Source organism: Lepisma saccharinum, chromosome 9, assembly GCF_977018435.1.
Source record: "Lepisma saccharinum chromosome 9, izLepSacc3.1, whole genome shotgun sequence".
NCBI lineage: Eukaryota > Metazoa > Arthropoda > Insecta > Zygentoma > Lepismatidae > Lepisma > Lepisma saccharinum.
Window position 1 is genome coordinate 43,229,238 of NC_139237.1, and position 17,876 is coordinate 43,247,113.

The 17,876-nt window shown below is 37.6% G+C and overlaps 2 protein-coding genes across 2 annotated transcripts in view; one reads left to right on the forward strand and one right to left on the reverse strand.

The window, feature by feature from the left end:
- Positions 1-17,876, forward strand: part of LOC145992410 (glycine receptor subunit alpha-2-like) — a 159,596-nt gene that overhangs the window by 115,895 nt on the left and 25,825 nt on the right. Inside the window, exons 2-5 of the mRNA XM_083128792.1 lie at positions 9,994-10,079; positions 11,143-11,210; positions 14,024-14,232; positions 15,727-15,809. Of these exons, the coding sequence (XP_082984918.1) occupies positions 11,163-11,210; positions 14,024-14,232; positions 15,727-15,809 (340 nt within the window). The 5' untranslated portion in view covers positions 9,994-10,079; positions 11,143-11,162. The remainder of the gene's footprint in view (positions 1-9,993; positions 10,080-11,142; positions 11,211-14,023; positions 14,233-15,726; positions 15,810-17,876) is intronic.
- LOC145992409 (protein CFDP2-like) lies at positions 7,406-7,921 on the reverse strand. The gene has a single exon (XM_083128791.1). It carries the CDS (start codon positions 7,919-7,921, stop codon positions 7,406-7,408), a length of 516 nt encoding a protein of 171 aa, XP_082984917.1.

The window sequence follows — 17,876 nt, forward strand, 5'->3', positions numbered from 1 at the left end:
CATGCATGTACCACATACTCTGACGTAGATCAAGGGGAACATCCTCAAGCAATCCTGGAAGATCATGCCGAAGGTACCTCGGTCCATTGAGTGTTCTTAGAAGAATGTGTTGTCCAATGAGACGATCACCTAGTACAACTAACCACACATTCAATGAGAAACGTTGCTTATGTGGTGTCTCATGAATAGCATGTGGGTTTATTACACTCCAAACATGAGAATTACGAAATTTAAAAATACCATCGGGTATGAACCCCGCTTCGTCTGTAAATAAAATGTTACTTGCAAAACGAGGGTTGAGTACAACTTGTTGTTGCATCCACTGAAAAAACGTCACTCTAGGAACACAATCTTTATCACTGAGACACTGAACTCGTTGGTAAGGGTAGAGTGAATTGCGATGTAAAATTCTCCATACACTACTTAGGCTTTCTGGCACTTGTGTTTCAATTCTCCTCGTCGAGGTTCCTGGAGAGTGATCTACTGCTTCCAACACCATATCATCAGCTTCAGGTGTAATGCGTGCAGGTGTACCTGCTCTCCTACCATGTTTGAGGCTCCGATGTTCTTTGAGGCGCTGATGTACTCAAGTAAATGTGCGACTCTCGGGGTGTCTTCGAGCAGGATATTTTTCTTGGTACAAGCGTGCAGCCTTCCGTGCATTGCCGTTAGCCAAACCAAACACAAAATGCATATCTGCATACTCTTCGTTGTTGTAAGGTTCCATTTTCACTAAGCAATCCAGCATGACTGACGTGACTCCTACAGTGCGATTATACTGTGTACTGATTGTATCCACACAACGCCACCTCTCGGAAATGTTCTGTTTGATTACAACGTCACCTCTCGGAAATGTTCTGTTTGATTACAACGCCATCTCTCGGAAATGTTCTGTTTTGTAAGCAAAGAGCAAACCTCGGACCGCGCAAGGAGTAAAGCACTCAATGTTTACAAAATTCAATCAATGACGGCTTGTAACCACACATTCGCACACATTATACACATTTTACCAACAAGTGCGACGTTTACGAACAATGAAGTCAGTGGCGGCTTGTAATCACACATTCGCGATTATCTCGGAAATGGCTCGTTTGCAGACCAATGTTTACTGAGACTGTTTTGCTTCTATGATCGTTTACTTTCACCTGTGTCAGTTTGAGTTATTACTTATGAGACACCCTGTATATATATATATATATATATATATATATATATATATATATATATATATATATATATATATATATATATATATATATATATATATATATATATATATATATATATATATATATATATGTGTGTGTGTGTGTGTGTGTGTGTGTATACACACACACCCCACACACTCATTTATTCATCTTTTTTATCTATTTTAGGCCACTCATAATGAAGTTGAGTGTTATTACAATACCACGCAAGATTGCATTATTGACATCATGTTTAACTTGTTTCTCTCTCACACAAAGGTAAGGAATTGATGAATACCACTCATCTTCAAGCAACTGTAGCTGTATTAAGAATATTATTGTCTTTTGTAATTAATATTTATTTATATAATAATACAACTTTGGCTTACAAATTAAATATTGTTCAATAATATACCGTTACACTAAACATTGTGGCAATGAAGAATAGTTAATGGAACTTTAAAGTATGTAATATTATTTTTGTTTGATTTAATTTTATATTAGAATCATATTCATTGTTTGGGTAATTGTTTCAAGAGTGTAATAAGTTTACTTAAAATATTGTTCAAATATATTAGAATTTAGGTTGCTGCAAGAATATTTGTAGTTTTTAACCGTCCGCTTCAAGGTCGTATTTCTCAGTTTAGAATAACGTTCATAAAGAAAAAAAAATCAGAACCTACACATTTCTGCCAACAAGAAACAAGTGTTTATTACGGTGACGTAGAATTCTGGAGTACAGGGAGAGATGAATTGGTCAATGGCGTTTTGAACCGCTGCTTAGATATCGAAAATGTCCTTCAAGAAATTGTCAATATATTTGAAAGAGTTGTAATCGTTTGCAGACAGATCTGATGAGTAAACTGGACAATGTAAGTTTCGTGAGTATGGTGTTTCAATTTCTGCAGGATTATCTACCAGACCTGCAGTCGTGCGTTTTCATGGAAAGGTACCGGTCTCTTTCGATTAGCTAATGGCAGACGTAAAAGGTGCACATCCCTTTGCATTCCGTCACTTTCTCTGGCGGTATTTTTCTGCTGTGATGGTCTCCCAATGTATCAAGATGTTTGTTGGAAGATTCCACTTAACGACTATACTAAACAGTAATCACAAATTTCTTTTTATTGAACTTCTGTTTCAACGTCCTCCCACGCCCACAGCACTAACGTAACCTTAGCAACACAGCGCAGGAGTACAGGCACTGGCTGCGTTCAACACACTAAACCCTGCAGTTAGGTGGACGGCAAAAGTTTACCCATACGTGCTAACTGCTTATCAGTCGTAGAACATGGACTCAGAATTATCTCAGGGCTTGCTGGGTGTAAAGATAGGTTATACCAGGTTTATATGTATGTATAATGTTTATAATAATCTCAACACAAGGGTGTCCGTTAGCACACTTACACACGTGTCTTTACCTGTAACCCTTACCTCGCACCTGTATTTATGTGCACCACTTTTGGTCTCGAGGAGATAAAGGGGGGCAAGGATCATCCAATTTATTCCTCGCAGTGAGGCGCCAGGGGGGATATGGGGACCTAATTTTATTTAGGGCCTTGGTCGCCGTTGACGTCACTGTTTTCCCTGTAAGAGAGAGTAGGTTGCGCTTAGTACCCAACCACAGCCGGAATTGGCCGAAACGAATCGGTACCCCCGAATAGCGGGCGCTGGTTAAAAGGATCAAAGGATACCGCGACACACCCCTGCGTTAGCGGGGAATTGGCTAGCCAACCGGTGTCTCCTATGCAGGGGCGGCAAGTTAGGAAGGAAAGGTCCGGGTGCTCCCAGACAAGCCGGGCAGGAAGAGCCTGTCCACCTATCAGCCGAAGCGAGCGGACCAGGTAGGTAGGTTGCTGCTAGACTCTTCTTCTTCTTTCTTCTTCCTCCTTCCTTCCGTCATTCTGGGATGGCTTCTAGTCTTCAGGCTGGGAGGCCAGTTAACGCTGAATGTTTGCCTGTTGACATCTTGGAGCCAACTGAGCTCCGGGCCTCGCTGCGCTGGCTTTATACTCGCGGTGGCGCAAGATCGGTGAAAATTTTAACTACAAGTACGCGGTTGCTAACTCATTTTTTTTACATATTGCAAACTCCTTACTGAGAATTATCAAGGTTGGACATTGAGAAATCACTATTGGGAAAATCACTAGATGCACGTGTCATAATAAACTAAAACTGTGTGCATTCAGACAATACAATTAATAATGGGCCACGCAAGACTCTGCAATTCTAAACAAAGAGTTGAACAGTGTAGATGATAATAATTGATAACTCTACAGAATACAGCGACCACGCAGGGTCTAATAATAAGTGAAGCTAAATAACTTGGAGGTGGATCAGTTAACGTTTACAGAATACATTTAAACTAAAAGCGTACGCCTCGCAGGGACATTTAGCATGTATTCTTTATCCAAACCTTGTTAACAAAATATAATATGGCGACCACGCAGGGTCGTAACACTGTGTAGTACATCACTTCGGTCTAGCCTTTGTGCAGAACTCTCTCGAATGTAATGGAGGCACCATTCCTGCCACATGTCATAATTCAATTAAAGAATGGATCGCTTTGTTGCACAAATGAAGAGTATCTCAGACTTTGTATCGACAAAGTTTTTGGTTCTCCTTCAGTTCAATCCACACGCTTTATGATTTTTTTCTTTCAAAGTGAGCAAGAGTCGATCACTAGTTGAATGGTCAACGCTTAGTTCTCCTACACCCTTTCGAATTATTTGGTGTAGATCTGCGTCACTGAACTGACTGTGGTCAATGGAAGACTATCTTCATTTTCAAGGCTCTAATGGACGTTATGAATTTTTTGGACCGAACGTTGAGTTGTATACTAGTTGACGGTTACCTGATTCAATGGTTGATTGGTATTGTGAGCAGTTTCTGCATTACATCCAATTTTTAATTTATTCCATAAAATCGCTAGCATGTGCATTATATCCATACTTCGTTTGACAGTCTAAGGTAATGAAGAAAGAACAACGAAACTACAACAATAAGCATAACTCGACAAAGGGACTTTTGCACTTTAAATTCTAGAGTTAAACTAAACTTTACTCTAAACAGTAAAGTTTAGTTTAAAGTGATACAAAAAACTGGGTTATTTTTGCACAAATTCAATATCTTCTTATCTCTCTCTGCCTGAAGTTGTAATGCCGTTGATGTTGTGTGCAATGAAGTATAAGGGTTGCCCAAATTAAACTAAGACTTTTGTCGTAGCGTGGTAGCTTAACTACGCAGAGCTTTGTGTTTGCTCTGGTAGATGGCGTTGTACGTAAGAAAGCAGACTGGTATGGTCTGACGGCGCAGTGTGTTGTTTACATGTGCAGAGGGACGTTCAAAACGAACGAGTATGGAATGGAGGCATCCCAACTAACAATGTCCAAAAAAAGGCTCATTCCTCCATCAGAGCTGGAAAAATTATGTTCACTTTTAACTTCTACGAGAAGGGCCCATTGCTTTTGGATTGACTGGACGCAGGCGGGACTGTCAACACAACCACATACTGAACTACCCTAAACAAACTGAAATTGGCCATCAAGTGTAACAACCTGGCATGCTACCAAATGAAGATATTCTGTTGCACGACAATGCACGCACTCATGTTGCACAGATGTGCCGTGAGCTGCTGCAGCGTTTCCGCTGGGAAGTCCTCGATCGTCGCCCTGCGACCACCACATCTTGTGGCCAGTAAAAAAACATCTGAAGGGACGCCGGTTCGCCAACTATGCTGAGGTCCGTGACGCTGGTGAAGATTGGTTCCGCAGTCAACCACGGATGTTCTTCACTCAGGCTATCCATACCTTTGTGACACGCTGGGACACTTACTTGAACAGACCTATGGATCGGTTTTACTTCCTGGATGTTCATATGAGGCATTGCGGTTACGAAGGGCGAACTCTACATACGGACATCTTCAGAAGAATTTGTCTCAAGTCGTGAGACACAGGGCGAACTCAAACAAAATTGTTGTAAGAGTGGATGGGAAAGTTTTCCTACATAATTTCAAAAGTTTTGTGCTGTATCGACCCATGACTCAGAACTTGAACACATTTTCTTAAAAATGTACATTTGTGGAGTTCGTCCTTTGTATCCCCAACTCTTCATATATTCTAACGATATTCTACGGGACGAGGTCATTACTAACCTCATATTTAATTTCGTATGTCTCATAGAGTGCTTGCGATGCCTCTCGTCTTGACTATAGGCACCAGATGCAGGCTCAGATATACATACGCAATGCCGCACCATTGATCCGAAACCACATAATAGGCATCTGTTCATGAATGTCTGTAGATCTTCAGTAATTTTCTTCGTTACTTTCCAAGTTTCACATCCATAAAGGAGAACTGACTTCACATTAGTTCTAAAAAATCGCAGCTTAGTTCTTATTGAAATTTCTCTGGCTTTCCAAACTTTATATAGCTGAATAAATGCCACATTTGCTTTCCTAATTCTTGATCTAACATCATCTTCTGTTCCCCCTGTATTTGTCACCAAACTCCCCAGATATGTAAACTCCTTAACCTCTTCAATATTTTCCTTATTCAAGTGGAAATTTTCCATCTTTTTTACATTTGTTCTTAATGATTTCGTCTTTGTACTATTTATCTTTAAACCAACTCTTTTCCCTTCCTTATCCAAATCTCCTAATTTCTTTTCCATATTACGGTATATGTGAGACAGCAGACAAACATCATCTGCAAAACACAAGTATTCTAGCTGTTGGGTGAGACTCCAATTTATACCTCTCCTTTTTCCTTCCGTTACCCTCTTCATTACTTTATCAATTACCATCAGAAATATTGTTAGTGACAAAATACATCCTTGCCTTACTCCTGAAAAAACTGGTATTGGATCCGTAAGTATTCCCTCATGCACAACTTGGCATGTGAAACCATCATAGGAGTTTTTAATAAGATCAATCATATGTGCTGGAATGCCATATTCTTTTACAATTGTCCACATTTTCATTCTATTTACAGAGTCAAATGTTTTCTGGAAGTCCACAAATATAAGGTACATATTAGAGAAGTATTTCATACTCTGTTCTATAATAATACGCAGTGTATTTATCTGATCTATACAGGAACGGTTGCTTCGAAAGCCTGCTTGTTCTCTCCGGATCTTTTTCTCAACACATCCTATAATTCTGTTTAAAATAATTCTACTTAGAACTTTACTAGGAACTGAAAGTAGTGTTATTCATCCAGTTATTGGAGTTAGTAATATCTCCCTTCTTAGGTATTTTACTAGTAAACCTCTTTTCCAATCTTCTGGTATTGATTTTGTTTTCCATATTTTTGCAAAAAGTGGTTGTAATATTTCTATTGTCATCTCCATGTCTTCCTTAAGAATTTCTGGTGGAATGTTATCAATTCCAGGTGCTTTACCACTCTTTTGTTCTCTCAATGCTTTTTTAATTTCTTCTTTTGTTGGTTCTTTTGTAGTTATTTCATCTTCTATTTCATATTCTGGCATTTCTTCCGGTATTTCAAGCAAATCTTCTGTTCCTTCTATGGTTTGGTTTAATACTTCTGAAAAATGTTCTTTCCATCTATTGATCTGATTTTCCTTATTCGTAAGGAGTACTCCATCTCTATTTCTCACTGGGCGATTCCGTATGGTTTTCTTTTGAGACAAGATCTTTGTAATTTGGTATACTTCCTTCATATTTCCCTCATTTACTGCTTTTTCTGCCTTCCCGGCTAACTCACTGGTCCATTTTCTACGGTCAGCTCGCGCACTATATTTCACTTCATGATCTTTTTTCCTATATTCTTCTTGTAATTCTGCTTTCTTTTTCCTAGTTTTAAACATATTAATCTTCTACTTAATGTGTTTCCTTTCTTCTATTTTCCTCCAAGTTTCCTCTAACATCCAGTTCTTTTTCTTAGGGTTTCTATATCCCACAACTTCTTTTGATACCGTTGTAAATGTATTTTTCACCTTTTCCCAGTGTTGTTCCACCTCATCACCATCCAGCTCCCCTAGTTTTTGATATTTGTTTTGAAGTTGCAACTTGAAGTCCTCTTTTACACTATTATTCTGTAGTTTTCCAATGTCAAACTTTCTGCTTTGTTTATTAAATTTCTCCTTTGCGGCCATAATTTTTACCCTAAAACTGGCTACCATAAGATGATGATCACTGCTAATGTCTGCTCCACGTTTACTTCTCACATCTAATAAAGACGTTCTCCATTTCCTACTTATACCTATATGATCAATCTGATTTTGAGTTCTATGATCTGGGGATACCCAAGAGATCTTATTATATTTTTATGTGCAAATAGTGTACCTCCAATAGTCATTTCATTTGAGGCACACCAATCTACAAACATTTCCCCATTTTCATTTCTATCACCTAGACCATGATTGCCAATCACTTGCTCCAGTCCAACATTTTCTGAGCCAATTTTAGCATTTAAATCGCCCATTAAAATAATAACATCTTTCTTCTTAACCTTATTTATAGTGTCTTGTAATTCTTTGTAGAACTCTTGCTTTTCTTCTATTTCTGCTTGGTTTGTAGGTGCATAGCATTGTATGATGCTCACATTTCTAACCTTTGCCTGTAATCTGACCATAATTATTCGTTCAGATACAGGCTTCCAGTCCAATATACTTCGAGCAGTCTTCTTGTTTATGAGTATGCCTACTCCATTACGATGTTCATCATCTTCATTTGGTCTACCTGAATAGAGGAATGTCATACCACTAGATGTTTTCATCTCTCAAATTCATTCCAACGCACTTCGCTCATTCCCAGTATGTCCAACTTATATTTCTCCATTTCTGCTTCTACTTGTTACAATTTTCCTGCCTCATATAATGTTCTAACATTCCAAAACACCACTACAATTTTCTTTTTAAGTCCAAAGGTCGTCAACAGTTTGTCCGTCCGGCTATTTCCTCGTTTGATTTCTTTAATAATCTATTTTAAGGGTAGTGGGTTATTGGCCCTCTGAGCCCGAGTGCCATGATGGGGCTGCCATCTTTAGGCCTTGGCACTTGCCACTCCACAATGTGGGACACAGATGCAGATGTTCGCATTTGTTTGTTTGGGACTGGGTAGGAATATTAGGATAGGCTATACTAGGTAAGATGGGACGTTGCAGAACGCCTTAGTCTGGCTTCTCTTCTGAGACCTGTCCAGCATGGGTGACCCTGCTGGTAGAAAAATTTGCCGCTGGCATAGCTCTCAGCCTCAACAAAGCACGCAAACCCCTCCGCCCGCACGGTCAGTGCTACTTTAAGGCGGCGTTCCCTGGAGGGGTTCAAGATATTTACTCCGCGACAAAACGTACCACTTCAAGGAAAAACGCTTGAACTTAAAATCAAAAGAGAATAAAGTGGTTAGTGGCCAGTCGAGTGACCACGTTTGTGGAGTCATGAATGATGCTCAGTTAGATGTGAAGAAGCGTATGCAAGAGGCGAAGAAAAGAGTTCGAGAGGAAGACACGCCAATTACCAAGATTTAGAACGATACTCTAGGCAACCTACACGACAAAGGTTAGGTTAGGTTAGGCTAGGTTAGGTTAGGCTAGGCTAGGCTAGATTAGGTTAGGTAAGTCTAGGTTAGGTTAGAACTGACATAACTAAATCGAAAATCGAAAAAAAAACAGGAGAAGATGAAACAAAAGAAACAATGTGGTCGACAGCTTAACCACAGCTGATTTTAAACACGCCAAAACAGTTATATATGCAGTATATAGTAATTTTGCCAGTCCAAAGCGTGGATAAAGTGTGATGGAATACAGCAAAACCATCAAGTGTTACGTTTTGTCCCATCGCAAATATTTTTAGACTCATTGGAAGACCCTTCGCAGGTAGCCAGTCAGGTGGTAGGTACATTTTGTCGATGGTACGTTCGGTCGCGTATTCCAAACAAGCTATTGGGAGCAAATTTGAAGGAAGAAAAAACACTACGCAATTATATGAAAAAAAATGTGGCACCAACAGTTTCATACAGGAATAGGGAAACTTTTAAGCCTCGTCAGTAGGAAAGGAATCAAAAGTTAGCTGTTGTCTATTGTTGTTGGGTGTGCAGGTGTTCACAATTGTTCTAAAGAAGTTTGACCTTGACATGTTTCACGCGTAGTGAATTATGTTCTTTTGTTACAAACGAAAAGAACGAAGGTTAACACTTTAAAAGTGAATGAAAAGAACATGATTTGTTCACTCTCCACTTCTATTCACTACATGTCAAACTTGTTTACAACAACGCACGTGCACTTGTTTACAACTACCATGAACGCCTGCACACCGGAGAACAATAGACAACAGCTAACTCCTGATTCCATTCCTACTCTCGTCTATTATTATTTTCATTTTCAGTTACTAATAAGGTTTGCTCTTGATTTAATTCATTTCATTTCGATTTGGGCATAACTATTGGAAAATATTCTCAAATAATCTCACATTTGCTTTTTAAAACCTGAAAAATTAATGTATTGGATTACGAACAACAAATTGCAATCCTTCAAATTATCTTTTTATCTTTATTTGTATATTTTGAATAATATTTAGAAGCCTATAATTACGTTATTTTTAAGGAGAATAATACAAGTGTGTATAATATACATATTGAAATGTGCCATCAACCATCTCTTAATAAGTTTAAAGCTTTGTTTGAGAACGAAATATGATGATATTAAAACAGTTTTTTCCAAAATCAATTCTTGTAACAATGTACCATTCAGAATGCGCACTGTATTTTATTCAGTGATATTTGAAGTGTGATGTGTGTGTACATAGCAGTAAGACTACAAACTTTCAATACATAAAATTAATTTCTTAACAGTGTTACAGTGGCTTCTTCCAATGAAACAGAACCTCATTTGAACTTCCCAAATGGTTATAGAAGTAACAGAGCGCCCATCAAAGATGGTAAGTACATTTTCAAATGTGATTAGACTTATTATAATCTTACAGAACTTTATTATGTTATTAAATCACGAGTTCGTTGCCTACTCAATACAAGTATAATTACTTTTTAGTTATCATTTCTACATAGTTTCAAACATGAATTTAAAATCAGTTTTACTGGTGATCTTAATAACTTACCTACTTCTGTTTGACATAGGTAAGGTCCTGAATCAAAATAAGGATTAGAATAAAATTTGGAATAATCTACAAAAGCAGCATTTATTGTCTTGAGTTCAATCTACAGTAGTTATTGATGTGTAGAGTAATAGATAGTATAGTAGGAGAAAGTAGTAAAAAGTGAGGAGCGAACTGGCCCCCCACGCCACCTCAATCGCCGAGAGGAGTAATGTTGTGGGCGATTTCTTCTTGCCTGGAACAAAATTGCGCTTCAGAAAATAACAAATTAAAAAATGTTATGTTGGGAACTTTGTAGCCAAAGAAATTAATTGAATTCTTGAGCACCTTATTTAGAAAGAAAACATTTTGTTTTGATTGTAAAAAATTAGACTTGACAACAGTTTCGATAGAATTATTCTGTAATAAACTCAGTTATTGTTTTGAGCGCGTACATCATTCAGGAGCTCATTGGGAAAATTATGGGCAGACCAGACGCTCTTAAGAAATTTCATGGCATGTTACTTTGTAGCTACTGTCTCTGGAGCTGATATAAATTTACTTTCGTTTTACTAAAGGATCGACTTCCAAAAAGTAAATGAACGAATCAGTGATAATAATATTAATTTTATATTTTTTGATTGCATTTGTTTAATCCTTGTATTTGTTTCTCGCCAATTGTTAAATCAATAATCCTTAACGCAGGTCGCTTATGACCATCAGGAAATTTTCTTGGGGAGGGGTGAGCAACCGCCAAAAATAATTTTGAAAGCAATTAATTTCTAGAAAAACACAGATCTAAAAGGCAACAGCATTGAAAATATTCACAATGATTGCATAAACTTTATATATTTCAAAGCGGGTTGGCTTATCCTGTAAAATTCTTAATGAAATATGTACTGTTTTTCAGGTAAACCTATTATTACTGAGATGCGAATAATTATATATCAGGTAGCAAAAATTGACGAAACTCATCGGGTGAGTATCTTATAACACACAAAATTAGTATAAGATAATTTGTAATTTAGATTTTCCTTCAATAGGGGCGTGTGTATGTGTGTGTGTGTGGGCGTGTGTACGCGCGCGCCGCGTGTGTGTTCATAAGTTCGGAAACACCTGTATAACACAGGAATGAAACAGACCCAAACATGATACAGGCAGTGGCGTGCGGTGATAAATCAGGCAGGGGAACAGGTCACCTGCACTTGCTCCCCCTCGCATGGGTGTCTTAATATAATACAATAGATCAAGTAAAATTCAACCCTTATTGAAATGTCAGAAGTGACAAACATGAGGCACGTTAAAATTATATGACAATAATAAATTTAAAGCAAATGTGATATAATATAAAGAAAACATTAAAAATAAAATTGTTGATGCGCAACAAAGAAAAAATTGATAATATAAATTTATGATTTGATTTTGATTTGATTTAGTTTATTTTACTTCGCGTTTTGTGTCTCTTGGCTAATTTGCGAAGATGGGGATGATTGATGAAATGATGAAATTGATGAATGGACATTCACAAACAACCAAGCCTGACCAGGATTCGAACCCGGGACCCTTGGCGTCGCAGCGCGATGTGCTAACCACTCGGCAACAGGGTCGGGCTATAAATTTATGAGTCATCAGAGAAAGAAAATAATATTTTGTCGTGACCTGTTTCATCTCTTTATTCGTAGATTAAGTTGACGTTTTTCATAGAGTTGAGTATTCTTGTAATTCAAACGTCCTCAATGCAATAATGGCACACAGATGGTTGAGTTTTTTCATGACGTTCGCTAGATTAGTCAGGGTGGCTACTGTAGGACCATAATAAAATTCAAGTATAATTCCCGGTTTTCAAGGCGAACTGTACAAAAATTCAAGCAGATGTTTTATCTATTTCAAACTAAGGTTTTACCGTCTCTCACCACCCACACACATACACACCAACAAATACTTATATTAACAATATATGGTTTGTGCGATTCCAATGAATCCAATAATTCTAATCCACTTGGACGGTACATATATATAATTTAAGGCGCGGAGTTTACATTTGTCATTTCACATAGCTACTAGGCAGTGGCGTGCCCAAGGGGGGTTGGTAGGGGGTTATACCCCCCAATTTGGCCCAATATTCCTAAAAAAAGAACGTCAATGGTAGGAAAATATGACAAAATGAGAGCGGACTACCAAGAAAAAGTATAGGTAACCCCTCCCTTACAAAAATCCTGGGCACGCCACTGCTACTCGGGACTATAAATACATCTACAAACACAAGTCACAAATGTTACGGGAAATAGTAATCTACGAAAAATTGTTAATTCTATAAGAATTTTAAATTTACCTAATCAACTTCAAGATATTTTATCTTGCAATAATCTTCCGTCCATCAGATGGATTGTTCCGCAAAGGACACTAACAAAGCAAACGGACTGACAGAATTCAGTTTTATTTTCCACGCAGCTTTCTTTTCTTGATAAAAGTAAAATCTAAACTGTGAAAAACTTGTTTCAGGTCATTAATAAATATGTATAAATTCAATGGAATTGGGATTTTAAAAAATTGCAATTTTCATCTCTACAGAGAAAATTTCAAGCAGAATTCCCGGAGCCAATAATTCACACATAATTCCCGGAATTCAAGAAATTCCCGGTGAGTAGCCACCCTGTTACTAGAAGTTGTTAATGTGACAAAACCTGACCTGTTCCAGACTCCCTTCTCAGGATCAAACAAGGACAACAATATAATTTGCCACTGGTAGAATATCCAGTTAATCATTTTACAGAGTTGTAGTAACTCGTTTGAAAATGCCTTGTGTATGATTTCGTTTTAGTTTTTAATTCAGTTAGGATGTGTGTTGGTTTGTTGTATTTTCTGCAAAGTTCAATGAACTACAGGCTTTCGTACTCAGCCGGTCGATCGATCATACAACACTCGCAACATTCGCTTTCTTGTCCTGCAGCTGCGTGCCTTGGAACTTTGGTCTTGGGGTTGGTGGAACAGGTGGATGTGAGCTGTTCCCTCGGAAGCTATTTCGCAGCGTTTAGCCAAGGCATTTAGCAGACGCTTAGACTCTAGAAGATTTTTTCAGTTCGTTATGAATGTCAGACGCAAGTTCTCAACGAGATTAGGAAGTTATGGACTTTCTACACTCAAAAGTATCACTTATGACGCGATTAAACTTCAGCACATAGCAAAAACTGGAAGAAAAGCGAATCCGCAATATCTCTCTGAGGGAACAGCTAGAGTTTTCAGCTTCCGTGGTGCCGTGGGGATCGTTTACCTTCGCGCGTGGTCGGAAATACTCGGCTTCAGACAGTAGAGGGCATGATACTAAGAGACCATGGTAGAGCATGGGGTGAGAACCATGATGCGTTGGGGGTAGATGACGTCAACAAACGTCCAGCCACGGTGAAAGATTTTCTTCAGTGTTACTTTTGGAAACGTTTATTTCGGGAGAAAGAAGTGTTCTTATTATGTTAATATAAATAATTTAAATAGCCCAAAAGCGCAGTAAGTAGGAGGGAACAGCCTGTTCCCTCTGTTCCATGGAGGGACCGCCACTGGATACAGGAAAGGGACACCGGATAAGTTATGTAACTATCTTGGTTTCAACTGCAGCAATGTATGAAAGTGGGCTATAAATACAAGAGAAATACGGTGATATGATTCATTTTTGTGTAACTTTAATCCTAAACCTGCTTTTTAAATGATGCAAAAATATAAACCTATGATTGTGTAGCGTTGAAATGTCTATATACAAATATACATTTTATGCATATAGGTGTTCTTTTTTATTTCAGAACATTAAACTAAATTTGTACTTTGCTTTGGAATGGAAAGATTACGATGTAAGCATTAAGGAAGATATAATTGTGCTAAGCACGGATGAAGTTAATCAAATATGGAAACCGTTTATTTATGTTTCAAATATGGAGTCAATGGCACCAAGAGCAGGAATGACAAGAGTTATGTACGCCTCAAACGACCACACAATTAGATCGTTTTATGCGTAAGTACTTGTATTGGTAATTTCAATAAATGCCTTAAATTTCCGTGATTCCCCACCTTGCTCCGTTACTTACATTCATAGCGAGTTGGTATATTTTATAGTTAAGTGCACCATAAGGCGTTTTATTCACTGGATGTTCCTAAAGGATCATGTTTACCATTCCATTACATAATTGAAGCATCAATTATTGAAACCTTTTTTTGTATTTAATATATTCTACGAGTTCGTGATCAACATGCCGAATCAAACAGTTCCCGCGACAGCAAGAAGCAGGAGTCACCACATGCGACCTATCCAAGCACCACCAGGTTCCTCAGCATCAGTTTGGCAACCTGCAACCTTCCAAAAGACCAGTTCCAGTAGACACTGCTCAACAGATAGCACACTGAAACAGAACAGAGCAGATCATCCTTCTCGCAACAGCTGCAAGATGGCCAATCCTAACACCAATAAATTATTCGCAATCAGAACGACAATCAACAACCTTAAGAGTTGAGTTCACTCCATACTCCTTACTAGCATTCTGGTTGCGTCAGGGGAAAGTATAGAACTGTAATGGTACTTTACAGTTATGCTTCTAAATCACAGATTTCCACATTAGTTAATCACAAGATTCATAGATAATTCGTACTTTATTTATTTATTTATTTTCACCTATAACAGAGCTTTGGCTCTAATTACAATAGGCTTGCATAGATTAAAAACAATTCAAAAATTAAAATTTCGACAATACAAAACAAAATATGCAGAAAGAAAGAGAAAGCATAACTACATTAATCATTGCATAAAGAATACTAGCACAAATTTTATATAAGACATAAATCTAAAAATGATATTTACAGAAATATAGTAATATACATATCTAAATGCAGACATTCATAACTATATATAACTATATACATTTACAAACATGCTGTACTCGTGTACACAGAAACATGTATAATAGATACGTATGTATAATGGATATTGTCTTAATAGGATTACAATCAAGTCATACAGTACTTCATTAAACAATATTATCGAAATGTATCTAGAGTAGTAAAATAAGTTTAAAAATACAAATATTTGCAAGGAAAATTAGACAAATTGCATGAGAGTATATGAGTGAATACAATGAGCAAGGTAGAATTAAGAAACAACAAGGAGTTAAATGTTACATGTTACTGTTTAAAAGAAAAACTGAAGAATGAAGATTATTTTGTTGTGGATCCTAGTGTAGATAGAATTTGTTGTTCATGAGTTGAAAATGAAAAATTAAACACAATCAAAATGTATCTGCATTGAGAGAAGTCAGAAAATTAATTGATTGCGAGTGCAGAATTTATAGACTTTAGACTTGTAAATTTAGAGGACACACAGACCAGCGTTTTGATTGGATTGAGTTTGACTTTGGATTGTGCACAATTTTATAATACTAAGTTAGTGGCACTTTCTTTTACTTGTACTAGACAATACATCATAAATGTGTTTCTTAAACATTTCTTTCTCTTTCAGATGCATACTTGTTATTCCTTGCCCATTTGATTTTACATCATACCCTTTCGACATTCAAGTGTGTGACGTCAATTTGACAATGAGTATGTAATTTATTACAGTGATACTTTTATTAATGTGTAATTCTATGTATGTATAACCAAGGAGAAAATTAATAATTCAATCAGTTTTCGGTCATACGTTCAAATGTTATCCTTTTAATAATCCTTTCTCTTACCCGTTTTCGACTTTGGATCTTGTTATATTCAGATATCAGTATATTCCTCTTTCAACTCTTGAATTTTAACACTGTAATCTTTCTGAAAATACATATTTAGAATATCCGCTTTCTATTATGATTTTCGAAATGGCATCATTTTTAAAAAAATAGAAGTGTGATCAACATGCTTGCAGGGCGCCCCGAGACAATTTGTCAGATAGGAGAAATTAAGATTGATTGATTTGGTATTTTAAGTCCACTTTATGCACAGTACGGTTAATCAGGACTAGACCTACAGCTTAAAGTGGAATCCGAACCATATGTGCCTCAACCGGGTATCAAACCCGGGGCCCCTTAATTACAAGGCGTCGACGCAACCACTGAGCCATCGGGAGGCCCAGGAGAAAGTAAGAGACATAAGGAAGCCATACAGAGAGCGAGATAAACAGAAAAACTGAAGCAAACGTGAGATAGAGACAAATAGAGAGATACGGGGGAGTGGAGAAGAGAGGAATGTGACAGAGAATTAAAGAAAGGGAAAGGAAAAAAATATCTAGCCCAGAGAGTGAAAAAGTGAAAGTGACAAAGGAAACTGGGAAGATGGAAAATCAATAAATAAAGAAACGATAGAGAGAAAGAGAAAATAGAAAAAAGAAGAGGCAATCAGACAGAGAAAAAAGTCGAGGGAAAGAGAGAAAGAGAGAGAGCAGAAATAAAGAAGCAACCGAGAGAAGAGGAATAGATGAACTGGAGATAGAGATAACCAAATATAGGAAAGGGAAGATAAATACAATTAAAGAAATCAGAGGAAGTGAAATAGAAGGAGAAACCTAGTAGTATGATAAGAGAGTTGTATATCTTACGTATATAATTTTCATGCATATCATAATTTTGTCTAGCACGTGACTTCAAGTTTGTGTACGAATCAAAGGCATGCTTCGAAACCAATTACATTATTGTTATTGTCAGAATTTGTAGAGAAATTAAAGATTGATTTGGCTTATTTTACTTCGTTTTTTGACACATTTAGCTAATCGCGAAGATGAGAATAAATGATACGATGAATCTGATGAAGGAACACTGACATGCCAGGCTGGGAATCTAAAGAGAGATTCCTGGCGTTGTAGCGCGCTGAGCTAACTACTCCTAAAGGAAGGTCTGCAGAAAGAATAAAATCTGTATAAAAGCTAGTTTACACTTACTCGGTAGATGGGGCGGATACTGGAGCGAGTTGCTCGAGTAGGTATAAATGAGCGTTTCACAATAACCATTTGGTGAAGGTGTGGCTGAATTGTAAGGTGCATTCTGATTGGCTGAAAATTTTGCCAGGGGGGCGTGGATAATAGATCACGTGATGTAATAAAACACCTTGATTGTACAGAAAGTACATGAATGTGGGTGTAGCCCAGGGGCGGCTCTGCAATAAGAACTGGAGAGCTGCCGAACCACCATATTTTTATCAATATAATTTACTTAGGAAATTAGTTATCTTGTATTTCACGAAGCAAGAGATTTTCCTCTTTAGATATTCCATCATTGATTGTACGCACCAGGCTTTGTTTTCGTCTTTGAGTGCTGAAACCGCCTCGTCGCTATCCTCTCCGTGTATATGAGGTTTCCCCGTGCTCAAGCCTGTTCCCATTGCTTTGCATAGAGTGGCGTTGAGCTGCATGGCTTGCAGAACGAAGAAGGGTTGCCAACCACTGCCAAAGGAAAATTTCTATTTTAGATGCGAAAAAAGATAATTTCTACCACCTACTTTTACTATGCACATTCATCGTCGTGATAAACTCAATAGATAAAAAAGCAAGGTAAAATTACGAAAGTAGAAGCTAGACGTACCGCCGATTTGTTTATTTAATTCGGTCATTGTTCAGGCGACGCAATACTAATTCCAGAAAGAACGATATGTTCTAGGGTTGGTACTGCTGATTGGAAAGCCAAGACAACA